This window comes from Aulonocara stuartgranti, assembly GCF_965226115.1.
Source record: "Aulonocara stuartgranti genome assembly, chromosome: 6".
Classification (NCBI taxonomy): Eukaryota; Metazoa; Chordata; class Actinopteri; order Cichliformes; family Cichlidae; genus Aulonocara; species Aulonocara stuartgranti.
The window spans coordinates 10,572,145-10,587,286 of NC_138944.1; the positions used below are offsets into that span (position 1 = coordinate 10,572,145).

Here is a 15,142-nt window from a genome sequence, read left to right on the forward strand (position 1 = left end):
ACCGAAACGTTTTAATGTGTGAGTCATTTTTATTTTTAGAAGTCGCCCCAGGCCTTGATGTTGTCCTTGAGGCAGAAACCAGGTCGCTGTGAAGCAACGTGAGGAGAGGGGAGACAATGAAGCTCAAGAGCTCTCTCTAGTGGAGGCAATGATTGATAGGAAGATTTTGCTGTAACTCAGACTGTTTCTGCGGCTGGAAACTGATGAATATGGCAAAAAGTTCCAACAATAAGTGTTCAAATAAAGTAAGACCGCAATGAAAATGTGATTATGCTTTCAAGCTATTGTGTGAAACAATATTCATTCTTTTTTGTCCTGGTTATGCACATTCTTCGGGGGTTTTTTGTGTTCATTTGGTTATTGTCAAAATCCTGGGTCACAATATACCTAGGTCATATCAAATATTTTGGTATTGGCATAATTGAAGGCATATTTGTAAGGCCATCATGAACAGATGGTATAGGCAGAACTCCCTCACATAGGACAAATGCAGAAATTAGTGAGAAAATAAAGGTTTGGGAGCAGCTGGCTCATAACATAACAAACCAAGGCAAACAATGTTAAAAGAAATTAAAGAAAAGTACCATGTTTATGAGTGAAAGACAGAGTGAAACACTTATGTCACAGGAGCAAACTGTAGTGATTAGTCAATCCAGATTGCTCATGGGTTGATATGTGCTTTGACAAAGTAATCAAATTTAAGGTGTTATAGAAACTTTAATGCATATGAACTATGCTTTTTTATACTGACTTCTCTTTTTCAATGGTTGAACTTTTAACTGGAAAGTTCACAAGGCAGTAAATGGCACCAGAAAGGGGATTTGAATGGGGAACTGAGAGATTTTAATATTTGCTGGCACCTATGATTAGATTTACAACCACATTAGTACATGAAGATGTGGCGCACTCAGTACCTGTTATTCATCCACTGCAGTAAGTACATTTATTTATTAACAGCAGTCCATTTAATTTATGTAAACAACTTTCTTATATTGAGACTATTGCTGAAAAATGTAACACTTAAGAATAGATTTGTCTGGTTTTATGGATATAATTGTCTACAGGCTTGCCTGTCGCTATGTGCAAACTAATCTAAACAAGTCTTCTGTTTTGAATGAAGAGATGCTGGATTAAACTCACTTTAAACCACATCCACACACCTTATGTTTTATTTTCATAAATATTTGCTCACTCAGTGCTGTGGGTGTACTCAGAATGTATCTCCTTAGCACTACTAAAAATGAGGCACTGAATGACTGTTGTTCACTTCTCATTATAAATACAACATGAGGAGTGCCTCATGTTTCATTTTGCACTGAGAATTTTCTTTAGATATCACAAAGTCTAAGCAATGGGATAATTTCAGTCAGGGATGTAAAGCCTGTGTGATGTTATTTGGCCATTATAGACATTAGCAAACAGGGAACATACAAACACACAATCATACATATACCGCGATCTTTATAGTATGATGCTGTGATGGTGTTTCATTCTATGCTATGCATAAATTCCATTCAGTGCACATCTGAACTGTCAGATGTACATATGTATACAATTTTGGGATTTGTATACACTCTACAGATGTTGGCATTACACTGTCCTAATCAAATTTCATAACATCTCATTAAGATTGTTTCACTTGTCTAGGAGGAGATAGGGAACATATATACAGTACAGTCATTATAGCATGCTTCTGCAGGGAATAGAGAACCAAAATTCATCTGCAGCGATGTGAAAGATTCATTATGCAAATACTTGATTCCAGTTTTTGGTCACCACTTACAAATATGTCCAAACCAATCACAATCATTCATCAAATATAATTTGCTCAAAAAGAAGAAATTCCATCCATTTTCTTAGCCAAAAGACACACAATAATTGTATTTTGTGTTTAGCTTGTGCCCCTGAGATCACAGAATAGCACATAGCACAGAGATGAGGCAGACAGAAAAAGAGGTGAGGGACAGCTGCTCCCAGGGTGAGAGAAGATCGCTCGCAGAGTCCTTTGGCGCTGTGGGCAGACACTATCCAGGTACAGAGAGAGAATGTGGAGTTGTTGGTGACGTGTAACACTGCTGCTGAATTTTAGAAAGTTTTTTGTGTTTATTTAAAAAAAATGGGAATTGCCCTGCTTCCTTAAAACCCATTTTTAAGATTTTAAGGAACCATTAATTTCCCTGCTGTATATCTCACTAGGACATACAGCATATCCTGGTGGGATATACAGCAAGGACATTGGAATGTCGCTCGGACTGGAGAATTGTATTTGGATGATAACAAAGAGAGGGAAGGTAGTCAGAACAGAGGGGAATGAACTACCAGAAGGCAATATTGCAGACCTAGAGGACAGCTACGAGCACCTGGGGATCCCACAGGCAAATGGGAACCATGACGAGGCTGCTAGGAAAGCTGTAACCACCAAGTACCTGCAGAGGGTCAGGCAAGTCCTGAGGAGTCAAATGAATGGTAAGAACAAGATCTGGCCTATCAACACCTACGCCCTGCCCATGATCAGGTAACTTGCTGGGATAATCAGTCGGCCAAAGGAGGGGATAGAAGCCACTGATATAAAGACCAGGAAGCTCCTTTCCATGCATGGAGGGTTTCACCCCATCCAGCAACCTGAGGCTGTGTGCTGAGCAGAAGGAAGGAGGCCGGGGACTGGTGAGTGTCAGCCCCACAGTCCAGGATGAGGCAAATACCTCAGGCAGCAGAACCCAAGATATAGGAGGAGGAACCGTCATGGAAGAACAAGCCCCTGCACAGTATGTACCACCGGCAGATAGAGGAAGTGGCTGACATCCAGAAGTCTTACCAGTGGCTGGACAAAGGTGGACTGAAAGACAGCATAGAGGCTGTAATCATGGCAGCACAGGAACAAGCTCTGAGCACAAGATCCATAGAGGCTGGGGTCTATCACACCAGGCAAGACCCCAGGTGCAGGCTGTGTAAAGATGCCCCTGAGACAATCCAGCACATAACAGCAGGGTGCAAGATGCTAGCAGGCAGGGCATAACTGGAACACCATAACCAAGTGGCTGGCATAGTATACAGAAACATCTGTGCCCAGTATGGCCTGGAAGTCCCGAGGTCCAAATGAGAAACGCTCTGTAGGGTGGTGGAGAATGACCGAGCTAAGATCCTGTGGTACTTCCAGGTACAGACAGACCAAATGGTGGTGGCTAACCAGCTGGACATCATGGTCGTAGACAAGCAGAGGAAGATGGCTGTAGTGATAGATGTAGCGATACTGAATGACAGCAACACCAGGAAGAAGGAGCACAAGAAGCTGGAGAAGTACCAAGGGCTCAGAGAGGAGCTTGAGAAGATGCGGAGAGTGACGGTAACAGTAGTCCCAGTTGTAATCGGAGCACTGGGTAGGGTGACTCCCAAGCTAGGCGAGTGGCTCCAGCAGATCCCGGGAACAACATCGGAGATCTCTGTCTAGAAGAGCGCAGTCCTAGGAACAGGTAAGACACTGCGCAGGACCCTCAACCCCAGGGCTCTGGTTGAGGATCCGAGCTTGAAGGATAGATTGCCTGCAGGGGTGAGAGGGGAATTTAATATAATTTCTTATAATTTTTTCTTGAAAAGCCAAGGGAGGGCCTAGCCCTGTCAGCCCATTCATACCAGCTGTCCCTGTCTGTACCTAACACTGTTTTCTTCTGTTTACAGTTTCTCTGAGCTGTGTCACCAGCACAGCAGGGGTGATCCGTGTGTCTGGATATGAGGGGGCAGATGTTAATGTTTCTTGTTCCTATAAGACGGGATTTCAATCTTCCGAGAAGTACCTGTGCAAGTCAAACTGTGGCAAGAGTGATGTTCTTATCATGACGACACAACCGAAAAACAAAAAATACTCCATCTACGATGACACAAAGGCTCAAATCTTCACTGTGACGATCTTCAACTTGCAGAAAAGGGATGCAGGGAAATACTGGTGTGGCATCTCCTTATTTGGAAATGACATCTACGCTGAAGTCACAGTGGATGTTGGGCAAGGTAAATAAAATGACCTTCTATAGTTATTTAGTATGTTGTAGTTTTGGGGCGCGGGGTTCTCTGACAACAGATGGATTTGTCAAAAGTAGCTAGAGCACACTGGAGAAGGTTTTCAAAACAAAGCATTGACAATTTTTTTTGCACTTACATTAGTGACACTCGTCAGCATGAACAACATTTGAGCAACATTTGACCTTTCTGCACTCCATGTGTCACGATGAAACAGAGGTTTCTCTTTCATCGTGAAACATGGAAGGAAGCAAAGGATACACACAAAAATAAAAAGTAATACAGTACAGATATAAGCATGTTGCTTAGATAAGAGTCAGCACACATTTTTGGATGACAGGATAAAATTAAATGTGAAACTTATTTTAGTTTTTTGACATCTTTTTCTTTGCATTTACTTAGTCTCTATTTTAGCTTGTGACAATTTTTGATGTTTATCTTTCTGACAGACAGCTGCTGTAACAGTGTGACCAAAATAAAAAGCTATAAAGAAGATTCCGTGACCATCAGTTGTCCTTATGAGTCTGAGTACCAGAACAGCCTGAAGTACATCTGCAGAGGAACACGGCCCTCCACATGTCTGCAGCAGGCACTGATCACCTCTGACAACAAAGAAAATGGACGATTCAGACTTGATGATGACAAAGTGTTAGGAAAATTTACAGTGAGCATTACCAGACTGACCCGAAGGGATTCTGGTTTATACCTTTGTGGTGTCCAAAGAAACAGTGGACGAGATGTTTTCTCTGCTGTTGAGCTTCAAGTCAAAGGTGAGAGTTTATAGTTATGTCTCTTATGAAAGCTAATACAGAAAGTATTTATTATATATAATGTATTTTATTATTTCAGAAACAGGAAGCAAAAAATATTGCTGTACAGTAAGATTTATGTTCTCCTAGATAGCTCTTTTTCTTTTGGGTTAAAGGGACTTAAATGTGATGTAAATCCTCATGCATTCAAAATTTCAATGATTTGTGATTCTAAAATAGGAGTGCTCATTTAGCTATTAATGAAATAAGGAACACAAGGTACCAAATGCTGATCAGTCTAGAGATTTGGTGCTATTTCTGCTGTTTAGACAGACTGGAACATATGATATGTGGATATTATGATACCTCTGTGCAGATTTTATTCTCTTAAATATTTCTTTTCCTGCAGCAATTCACATTCTGGTTTACTTTCTGCCCGCACCTCTGGTTATAATGCTGATACCGACAGTGGCTTGGATCAAGGTTTATAAATGCACCAAAGTGAGAGGTAATACACACATATGCACACAAACACATATATAGATTTGTCCACACACAAGCACTTTAATTTATTGTTTTCTGTGTTGCTCCAGCAGCTGACATCGCCATGAACAGAATCACGATAAACACTGAAGAAGCAGGAGAAGTAAAGCTTAAGGATCATGTGAGAGGAAAATACATGAGACAGTATCAGAAGCATTTCGAAAGTGCAATGTTTGCTGCACCGTACTGGCGATTTAGCTTGCTTTGACAGTGGTCCTGTAAATGTTACGTTTATTCTCAGGAACATCTTCCCACCATGTCCTCTAAAATGTGTACATTATTTCAATATTACATTTCTGTAGACTCCTATTTACTCAGTTTAGGCTAAAAAAATCAGAGAAATAGATGCACCTGGTGCTAGTGGGCCAAAGAAATATGTTATCATCAAGAAATTGTTATGCCATGTGTCCATCTTATTGTGACCTCTGAATTTCACTGTGAGTTTCCTTCGTCATTGTAATCTTTCCTTCTATTTGTTTTTTAGACTTATGAAAACCAAGCTGTTGAGGCGTGTTTCAATTTGGGTTCTTCTGAGGAGCGGAACAACTGGCACATCTATGATAATGATGATGGTGATCATGTGTATGAAGATATCCCTGAGACAGAAGATATGTGTTTTACTTATGAACGCTAAAAGGACAGAACCAAAACAAACCGAACAGTATACAAAACTGTGATCAAATATGTGGTCATATTAATGCCTTTAGTACTAAATGTAAAAAGTCATCTTTATATCGGTCATAACCATTTACTAATTACAGCAACACAAAAAAGAGCCAAACAAAGACGTGTTGAACCTTTCAGTATCCTGACAGTGCTGAAGTGGTCGGGTATCGTTTACGGTGAGTCATGCACTTTTCCCTCTCGATGAACAGTGAGTGGGTTTTGCAGTTGATGTCTTTCTCCAACGCCATGCGTGACTCCTCCAGGCGAGACAGGGACTCTCTGGCTTTGCTCAGCTTCTGCTGTAGAGATGCCAGAGTGGCATCAATCTGCTTCACCTCCCCTTCCAAACTACAGACAGAAGCAAAAAATCAGAGCAGCGAGAAAGACAAAGCAGTTTATTGTTTTGTGCATGCATACCTGAGTTGGGGTTCATCTCTGCACAGTTCCATGTTGGGTCTGAGGGAGCGAAGGTAAAGTCTGGACTGAGCTACTCGCAGTGGAGCTTCTTTGTTGTGAATGGCCTGCTGCAGAGCCACAATGTTTTTCTCCTGGGCACCAATTTGCTCCAAGATCTACACATGAGATAATACAATCAATCATCAACTAATAACCAGTCATTTACTCTGTCTGTCAGTTCATCCACCTGTTTGAGCTGCATATTGAGCTGTGTCTTGGCCTCATTCAGCTCCACACAGCGTTCGCTAAAGGCTCGGTCAACACTGGAGCACTGGACTCTCAGATCCTCAGCCGTGTCCTGCAGCACCTGCTCTACCAGCAATCTAACACACAAGGATTCCATTTGTTTAAAGCAAATAATAAATAATGAACCAGGATCAGTTTCAGATTCTGCTGCAGTATATGAACTAGTATGTGCTCTAACCTGAGACTGTTGGTAGCCTGTTCCTCCTGCACGGCCTTGAACAGGTTGTCTTGTGTAAACTTCGTCCATGATGGGTGGCTGGACACCCTGCAGCAAGTGAAAAAAGTTATCAGGACTGTTTCTCGTTTTTTTAGGTTTATGTAATATCTCCAGCTGCTCAAACTCACTGTTCTTGCATGGCAGCTGAGCTGGGATGGTGCTGCGTATCTGAACTCATGTTACTGTGTCTTCCGCTGTGGTCATCAAAATGGTAGGCCTGGTACTTATCAGACCAGTCCATCTCTAAAGTGTGCTTGGCTTCTCTGTTCAACCTGATGCATAGACACACATGAAATAAAAGTTTCTGTTTATAGTTATATAAATATTTCATGTTATGAAATTCTACATGTTATGCAGTTTTAAACAGAGTTTCAAACTTACTTGATTTGACTGACAACCTGAGCTGTAGTTCTCTTCAGAAGAGCCTGGACACTCCTGATCAAGTCCACTTCCTGCAAAAGACGGAGTCATCTTACTGGTTAATGTGTTACTGCCATCTGCTGGATCTCATTATTAAACGTTTTACTCTGAAAATATTACAGTAAGAGCTAAGATCAGTTCAAATATGTTTAAATATCACTGAAGACAAGAAAAAGCAGACATTCTTAGTTTGTTGAGGTGAAATCTGCCACTGCCAGTTGATCAGATCACACTAGTTCACATTTGCCATTAACTTAGGTGCGATTCTTTCCCTTTAATTTGAAAAGCATTATTCCAAAATAAAATATCAATGTGTCTAAAATATCCCATAAGCAGTAATTGGTCAAATATCAAATTAAATACACTTTTGAGAAAATGTATCCAAATACAAATTTCACTTTAATTATAATTATACGTTCAGATTTTTGCAAGCCCACACTTAGGCGATATTATTTTGGATCATGAAATATTGTCTATCACCTTGAACAACTCTTCCTCCACAGTGTCTCTGACCAGGTCAGCTCCCAGCCTTCTCGCCCTGCAGTTCAGGTTGTCTGTGGCGATAGCATAGGGAATCTCGGTGGCATCCAGCGCCTTCTCCAGCCGCATCTTCAGCGCCACCAGTGACTCCGTGTCGGCCAGCAGCTGCTCGATGTGCCGCTGCAGCTCAGACTTCCAGTAGTGGATCTCTTGTAGTCTCTCTCCCAGACGACGTGTTCCCTCGGCCTGTGTCTTAAAAGTGGATGCATCGGTGTCTTGGTACAAAGTTCTGGACTCTCGCTGAAGGCTCGTAGCTTCGTGGCAGTCGGTACCGGCTTGATGAAGTAAGTTTTGGTAGTTGGAGAACCATTCAGTCGGGGTGTATTTAGCCGAGCGGTACCCTGCTGTGGCTAAGCCCGAGGACGGCTGTGGGGCCGCTACAAGATGATCTTTCTCCGGGACCCCCTGAGCTACAGCTCTGCTGTCATAGTGAGGTCGTGATACTACAACATCCGAGCACATTTTTTTTAACAATTCAAATGGCCTGCAAGAAAAAAGACGCGATTTATTTGGACTGATTAAAGCAGATTTAGTCCCAAATAAAAAGTAGCAGCACTAACATTAACAGTCCGGACCAAGCTGTAGGTTTGTTTGTTTGGTGTTGCCTAGTTACGCATGTTGGCTCAGATGACACGGCTAATCATCAAATGCTAGTATCAGTCAAACAACAAACCCAAGTATATAATAATACGATAAATAATAATAAAACTCTGGGACCAATTCAGCGTATACCAGAAGAGAACCATTTTAAATCTCTGTAGTATAGTATACAGAATTTGTTGTTTAGTTGCTAAATATAATATAATATAATATAATATAATATAATATAATATAATATAATATAATATAATATAATATAATAACCTTTTATTGTCATTGTACATTTACAACAAAATTATGGGTGCTCCAGGCTGGGTGCAGGAATAAAGTATAAATAGTAAGACAACAGGAATAAATAACAAACAGGAGAAATATATGCAATATATGCAATCAAGAGGAGTGCTTGGAAGTAGTGCAAAGGATTTGATCTGAGTATACAGTCATGTGAGTGGCCCGAGTGATGAGGATTATTCAGACCATTGCTGCGGTGGTGAGTGGGAAGGGGTGGTATGTGGGGGACTTTCTGATTCAGGACGGTGGTGAGGAAGCCTTTGATCCAGGAGCAGGTGGTCCAGTTTGGTGTCAAGGATGTCTGGGGTTATGGTGTTGAGCTTGAGCTGTGGTCCACGAAGAGCATCCTTGGCTCTTCCTGTTCTCAAGATGATGATTATTCGTGAAATTATTACATTAAAACAGATGGTTAATTTGGAGAAACAATAAAATGCAAAAGAGGGAACTTTATCCCTCTTGGTACATAGTAGTTCCAAATATTTTTTGGAAAAAAAAGGGGGCAAATGATAATTAAATCATTTTCTTGGTAGAGGGAGACTTTTGGCACTTTATTTTAAAACAACAACTCCAAAGTTTTAGGCAGGTTATATGCAGCACATCTTTAGAAATTCTAAATCTAAATACACAACAAACAAACAAACAAAAAAAAATTTCAGTGGCAATTTTGACAAAATCTCCAACACCACTGCTGAAATAAGGCCCCTTGTATACGCAAGGTGTGTAATATGACGTATTGCCTCCTGTGGAGGTGTAATTTATCTGCTCATGGACTGCACATGTATCTGGATCTGTTGTTGCCTTGTCTCCTGGATGAGAGCCACCTGCAGTTCAGCAGTAGCTTCTGGCTGCATCTGCCTTTGATGAAAACGCGGACCCAGCATGTCCCCGGCATGTACAATATGAGACATATCAGGATGAAATTCTAGTGAAGGCAGTATTTGGATATACTCCTCATCCAAAAGCTATTGGCCTAATGAAACAGTCCCAGGACAGCAAGAATAGCACAGATACAGATGAAATTATTGACTTTTGTAGATAATTTACAATTTGGGTTTTCTAAAGTGTCACAGGTATGTGAAAATGTCACATGTAGGGCACATCATTTAAGTTATATCAAATAATACAAATGAAGACAAACGTATCAGAAAAAATAGGAGATGAACATTAAATAAATCAAGAGCAACCATTTCACAACAATAAAACTAGTGGGGATTACAAACGATTTCAGTAATTGTATATTAAATTGTGCTGCTACTGTCAAACAGAATAATCTAGTACTGGCACTGTTTAACTGTTTTTCTTATTAGAAATTTTTATTTCAACAGTATCTTCTGTTGTTGTGATTTTTTCCAGTTTGACCCATCTCTTCCTCACTGTGCTAAAAGGCACAATGCTGTTTTAAGGTCTGCCTTTTCGTGCACACCAAAAATTCATGATTTCCAGAAATTTAAAGAAGAACCAACAAAGAGCAAACAGCGGATCGCCCCGTGCAAGGGCTGCAGGGTGTTAACGTGGTAGAGCAGTTAGCTCGTTAACGCGTTAGCGCCGTGCAGCTAACAGAGATTTGTCATGTTAATGCTGTTATGGTGTTAACCTCATTTTAATGAGATTAACGCTGACAGCACTAATTTCAAGTATAACGTAAATTGTTTTCTGTGCAATACATTTGTATCCCTTGTTTGGATGCTTTTAATGCACAAATATATTTGATACCCAGCTTATCTGTCCTTGAAGCTGTATGATACACATCTATTAGTTAAACTGCAGGAATTTCTTAATGGCATACAGGCCTGGATGACCTCTTATTTCCTGCTTCTAAATTCAGATAAAACCGAGTTTATTGTACTCTAAGGCCTGAAAATAATAGAAACATGGTGTCTAACCAGATACTACCTCTTGCCCAGTGTTGGCTGGGTTGGCTCCAGCACTGATGAGGCAAGCTCAGACATGAGTGGTCATCTGATGGGACTAGTTGGTTAGTGAGGGAAAAGAAAAAAGAAGAAAGAAAACACTGTTAAGCAAAGAATAGTGGAGGGCATTTGTAATAGGGTTTATGACAGACGATGGACTTTAGCTTTTGTACATCTGCTGCACTCAGTTCCTCTTCCTCTGCTGCCTTGGGTGGATGTCTGCTTATGGGGACTTCAGCTTCTGAATACACATGTCATAAGAAAGTTTTATGCCTTTTTTGCATGAAAATTTCAGTGCATTGGTCTGTTGTGAATGCTATGGGTATGTTATGATTAAAAAAATACCTTTCAATTTGTAATATTTGTACTTGTGAACTATAACCAGGGCACACAGCAGTAGCAGTAGCAGCACAGAGCGTGCAGCAAAAACCACATAGACTGTGGCATCTGAAAAACAGAAGCCAAAACAGAACAGAGTAAAAAAATACATCAATTTCAGGACCAATACCAAATGTTTACCATAATGTGGAAACATAGTTTACCTTTAATAGACTTACCGGGGACATCTGTTGAATTTAGTCCTACGATTTCCAATATAGTGGTAAAATTTTCAGTGGTGGTGTGCTGCAGAAAGACTGCCAGAGGAAAAATACTTAGCTAATTTAGTTTAAGTCCACATAGCAACAGGCCTCTGTGCTTGGTAGCATTCATATGTCAGTTGACCGGTTCAAAGTTTTGAATCACACTGACGCTATTCATTCAATTTACTTCAGATTTATAGCTACTTACTTCTTATAACAAAATATCCAACAGATTGTACAACATTTTACTATAACATGGTATATTAAGTCACTGAGATATGCTGTTTGACTGGAGTTAAATAGAAGAGAAGAAGAGAATAGAGGAGAGGAACTGCTGATGTAAATGTTGATGTTGAAGGACAGGTATTAGTGACTAGATTAAGCAGCCCTTATGATCACCAGCACCAGTTCAAAGACTTCATGCTCAGTTGCAAACAGGACTCTAAGCAATGCTGTGAAAAGCTAAGTATATGGCTTGATTATATAGCTTCTAGAACAAACCTGAGCAGCAAGAACTTGGAAGTAATTGTTTTCTGTATGACTGATGATTGTGGAGAAATATTGGCCCACTCTTCTTTTGCTTCAGTTCATTCAGGTTTGCAGGGATTTATTTATGCACAGCTCTCAGATCCCACCATGACATTTCAATTGGATTAAGGATTAGACTATCTGTTGCAATTACTGACTTTAATGTGCTGCAAGTGGTGAAATGATAATTTCATGATTTTTAAAACTGTTTTGTTTAAACAACTTTTCTCTATTTAGTTTTTGCATACAGTGTACAGTAGTGGTATGGATAATGATTTGATAAGATGAGCTAAAACAAGGTGTAAGAATATCTCCCCCCAACGCTGCCAGGAGCGGCTCACCAGGTAGAAGCTGTAAGTAAGAAAGTTATCGGCTGTTGAAAACAGTTTGTAATATATATTCAAAATATTCAGAGCTGTGTGAAACCATACACTATACTTTACAAGCTGCTGGCTTGTGGTTTTCAAGCTTATGTTTTCTGCCTATGTGACGAACAAGCAGTTGCAGGGTTTATGACAACAATCCTCCATGATACCCATGAGCCTTGGGGGAGGGGGCGGCTACATGCAGATATCGTGCTAAGAAGTCTGTGAACCTTTTTTAGCACATAAACCTAGATAATTTAACAAGCAGATAGGTTCAATATCTGATAAGCTTTGCATGAAAAAAAGGGTTGGCTTTATTATTTGGGCAAGAAGATGTTATCTCTGTGTCAAAGGCAGCAACACATTTTGTTTTCGGCACTTCTATTTTAGCAGAGGTTTGTTTCGTGTGAATGCTATGCAACTATTTTTCACATGTCAGATAAGAGAACATAGAAATGGTGCTAGTATAGCTGTAAATATGTTGTTTTATTCATATTTTACATCTTATGCCTGTTATGCCTGCTTATCTAGCAGATAGATATTTTAACAAAGGCAAAATAGCCACAGATTACAGTTCTATAGAAGTTTGATTAGTTTAACTAATCAAAGAAAGAGATCAATAACTAGTCAGGAAACCAACAGGGCCCAACATTTCTTGCTCTGTGTAGTATTGTTTTGTCACTATTCTGTGCACCTATTCTATTCGTAGCGTGAAACCCATTATAATAGTTTTTTTTATTTTCTAATGACATTAGAACTGCCAACAACAGCCCGTGTTTGTACAGAGGGGACCAAAAGGAGGAATTTACAGCTCAATTCACTTTGTCCACATCTACACATGTTCATCTTACCCACTGACAGTTGAATCTTTGTGTAGTTTCCAACTCTCCACTGTGAGTCTGATCCACACCAGTATGTCCCAGCATCAGCTGCTTCCAGCTCTGTAATCCTCACCAAGAAAGAGTTGGAATAAGCATCATCTTGCAATGTGAACCTCCTTTGACTGGTTACGTTTGTGCAATTGTTGCGATGGTCTCCCTTACAGAAAAGCTTCTTGTAATCCCAGTTTTGTGCAGGATAAGGACACCGCAGAGTTAGTGGATGTCCTACTGTGCCATTTATTTTAATTGAGTTGAGACAGCACCACTCTGTCAGATTGAAAAACAAAAGATATTCAGTACTCAAAAAATATTAAACTTTCTTGGAGAATGTTTGACAGAAACCAGTGCCATCTTAGGGCTGATGTAATGAGGTATAACTAAGACCTCTCACCTTGGACTTCCAGCTCAACATAAGTGAAAATGTCCAGTTTAGAGTTTCTGTGGACACCACAGAGGTATGACCCTGAATCATTTTGAGTCAAATTGTTAATGGTCACTGTGAATGTTCCTAACACTTTGTCATCATCAAGTGTGAATCGTCCATTTGATTTGGTGTCAGAGGTGATCAGTGCCTGCTGCAGACATGTGGAGGGCCGTGTTCCTCTGCAGATGTACTTCAGGCTGTTCTGGTACTGAGACTCATACGGACAACTGATGGACTCATGACCCTCATAACTTTGGATTTTGGTCACAGTGTCACAGCAGTTGTCTGTCGAGAAAGTAAAGAATATCAGAAGATGTGCTACTGCTACAGAATAGCTAGAAGAGACAGGTTTGTATTTTCACGTCATTCAGACTCTTTTTACATATAGGTATGCTCTCAGCCATCACCCTTTCTATCCTGAATTTACAGTTTTCAGACTTTAAATTCTTAAATCATTTTCAGTGCAATCACATTATAAAACTTTGTAAGATGTTTTATAAAGTTGCATTTTTTTCCCCCAACAGTTACTATGCTTCTATGACAGTTTAAATTTATTTGTATTTGTAAATGTATTTGTATGTATATGTCGTGTAGGCATATTTACAGTGTTGTTACTGTTCTTCAGAGGTGGTAAAAGTGCAGATTCAACTTATTTAAGTGCACCTTATTGTACTTAAGTACAGCTACTTCCCACCTCTGCTGTTCTGACATTGACATTTGACCCCCCCTCCCAATGATGTCAACGGTCACATTTCTATTTAAGACTTCTTTATCTACTAATACTATTATCCTGAAACTGTTGTCATTACTTTCAACTTCATTCATTATGAATTGTATTCACATTCAATGTACAATTAAATTTTGTCAAGCCTTTATTTACCTCGGACTAATTCCAGCTTGACTTCAGTGTAGATATCGCTTCCAGTTCTGGTCACCCCACACCAGTATTGCCCAGCATCCACAGAATGAAGATCAGAGATGGTTGCTGTGAAGATTCGTGTGGTTTTGTCATCATGGATCCTGTATTTGTTTATCACTGGATTTGATGTTGTAATAAGAACATCATAACTGCCACAGTCATTCTTGCACAGGTACTTTTCATATGATTCATAACCCTCATCATAGGAGCAGAAAACTTTAACCATACTGCCCAAATATCCAGTCACATGGATCACCTCCACTGCGGTGGTCACACATCTCAGAGCAACTGTAGAAATAATGTGAAAACATTATGCTTTGTCAGCTTTCATACGAGTAAAGTAAGTGCTTTTTTATAAGAAATAAACAAACCCAACAGAGTGTGTGGCGGAGTGTGCTCCATAATTCTAAAACAGATAAATGTACTATTTAATCTACACCTGCCTTTAATCTTTGTATGTTCACTTATCTAGTCATTTAAACAACTTACTGCAGAGGGTAAACAGCAGGTTATGAAGGCTCCACATCTTTCCTTTGGCTCATCTAAATAGAATTATGCGCACACAGTGGTCATTTCAGGCAGAACTAGACTGTCAGCACATAGGAGATGGAACATTTTAGATGGCCCTTCCTTTAAAGGCGTTTCAATTATTTGTCTAATAGCTGACATATGCCATCTAGTGGTGAAAGTATTTAGAAGTATTACATAAACACCACAATGAAAAATTCACAAAAATTATTTAAGTATATTTTGGAAACTATACTTAAAGAATTGAAAATCCAACACCTTCAGTAC

At 39.8% G+C, this 15,142-nt stretch overlaps 2 protein-coding genes and 1 long non-coding RNA gene across 5 annotated transcripts; all 3 read right to left on the reverse strand.

Annotated features, from left to right (window-relative positions):
- Positions 1 to 5,314: 5,314 nt before the first annotated feature.
- tekt4 (tektin 4) lies at positions 5,315 to 9,031 on the reverse strand. Of its 3 annotated transcripts, XM_082537798.1 has the most exons (9): positions 8,409 to 8,466; positions 7,789 to 8,332; positions 7,270 to 7,340; positions 7,017 to 7,160; positions 6,850 to 6,936; positions 6,613 to 6,748; positions 6,387 to 6,541; positions 6,101 to 6,317; positions 5,315 to 5,899 (listed from the first exon to the last, which is right to left on the reverse strand). In XM_082537798.1, coding segments are annotated over exons 1-8 (1,353 nt in total). In that variant the 5' UTR covers positions 8,411 to 8,466; the 3' UTR covers positions 5,315 to 5,899; positions 6,101 to 6,103. The 3 variants fall into 3 exon arrangements, with proteins under 3 accessions (XP_082393924.1, XP_082393925.1, XP_082393923.1); XM_082537799.1 differs by lacking the exon at positions 8,409 to 8,466 and adding an exon at positions 8,926 to 9,031 and having other exon boundaries at positions 5,315 to 6,317; XM_082537797.1 differs by having other exon boundaries at positions 5,315 to 6,317.
- A 1,589-nt stretch (positions 9,032 to 10,620) lies between these two features.
- LOC309709224 lies at positions 10,621 to 11,091 on the reverse strand. Its single transcript, XR_014277450.1, has 3 exons — positions 10,995 to 11,091; positions 10,823 to 10,890; positions 10,621 to 10,707 (listed from the first exon to the last, which is right to left on the reverse strand). It is a non-coding gene; the product is annotated as an uncharacterized lncRNA (long non-coding RNA).
- Positions 11,092 to 13,352: 2,261 nt separating this feature from the next.
- On the reverse strand, positions 13,353 to 14,872 carry LOC309709022 (polymeric immunoglobulin receptor-like). The gene is made up of 3 exons (XM_082537440.1): positions 14,837 to 14,872; positions 14,309 to 14,635; positions 13,353 to 13,713 (listed from the first exon to the last, which is right to left on the reverse strand). Exons 2-3 carry the CDS (start codon positions 14,571 to 14,573, stop codon positions 13,382 to 13,384), a joined length of 597 nt encoding a protein of 198 aa, XP_082393566.1. The 5' UTR covers positions 14,574 to 14,635; positions 14,837 to 14,872; the 3' UTR covers positions 13,353 to 13,381.
- Between the last annotated feature and the right edge of the window lie 270 nt (positions 14,873 to 15,142).

Bases quoted from the DNA above. Each gene is read 5' to 3' on its own strand.
- LOC309709022 (XM_082537440.1), bottom strand. From the start codon at position 14,573: ATGGTTAAAGTTTTCTGCTCCTATGATGAGGGTTATGAATCATATGAA. The intron at 13,714-14,308 runs GTAAATAAAGGC...CTTTCTCGACAG, and splicing joins CAAGCTGGAATTAGTCCGAG to ACAACTGCTGTGACACTGTG.
- tekt4 (XM_082537798.1), bottom strand. The intron at 7,161-7,269 runs GTAAGTTTGAAA...TCTATGCATCAG, and splicing joins CAGGTTGTCAGTCAAATCAA to GTTGAACAGAGAAGCCAAGC. The intron at 6,937-7,016 runs GTGAGTTTGAGC...CACTTGCTGCAG, and splicing joins TCAGCTGCCATGCAAGAACA to GGTGTCCAGCCACCCATCAT.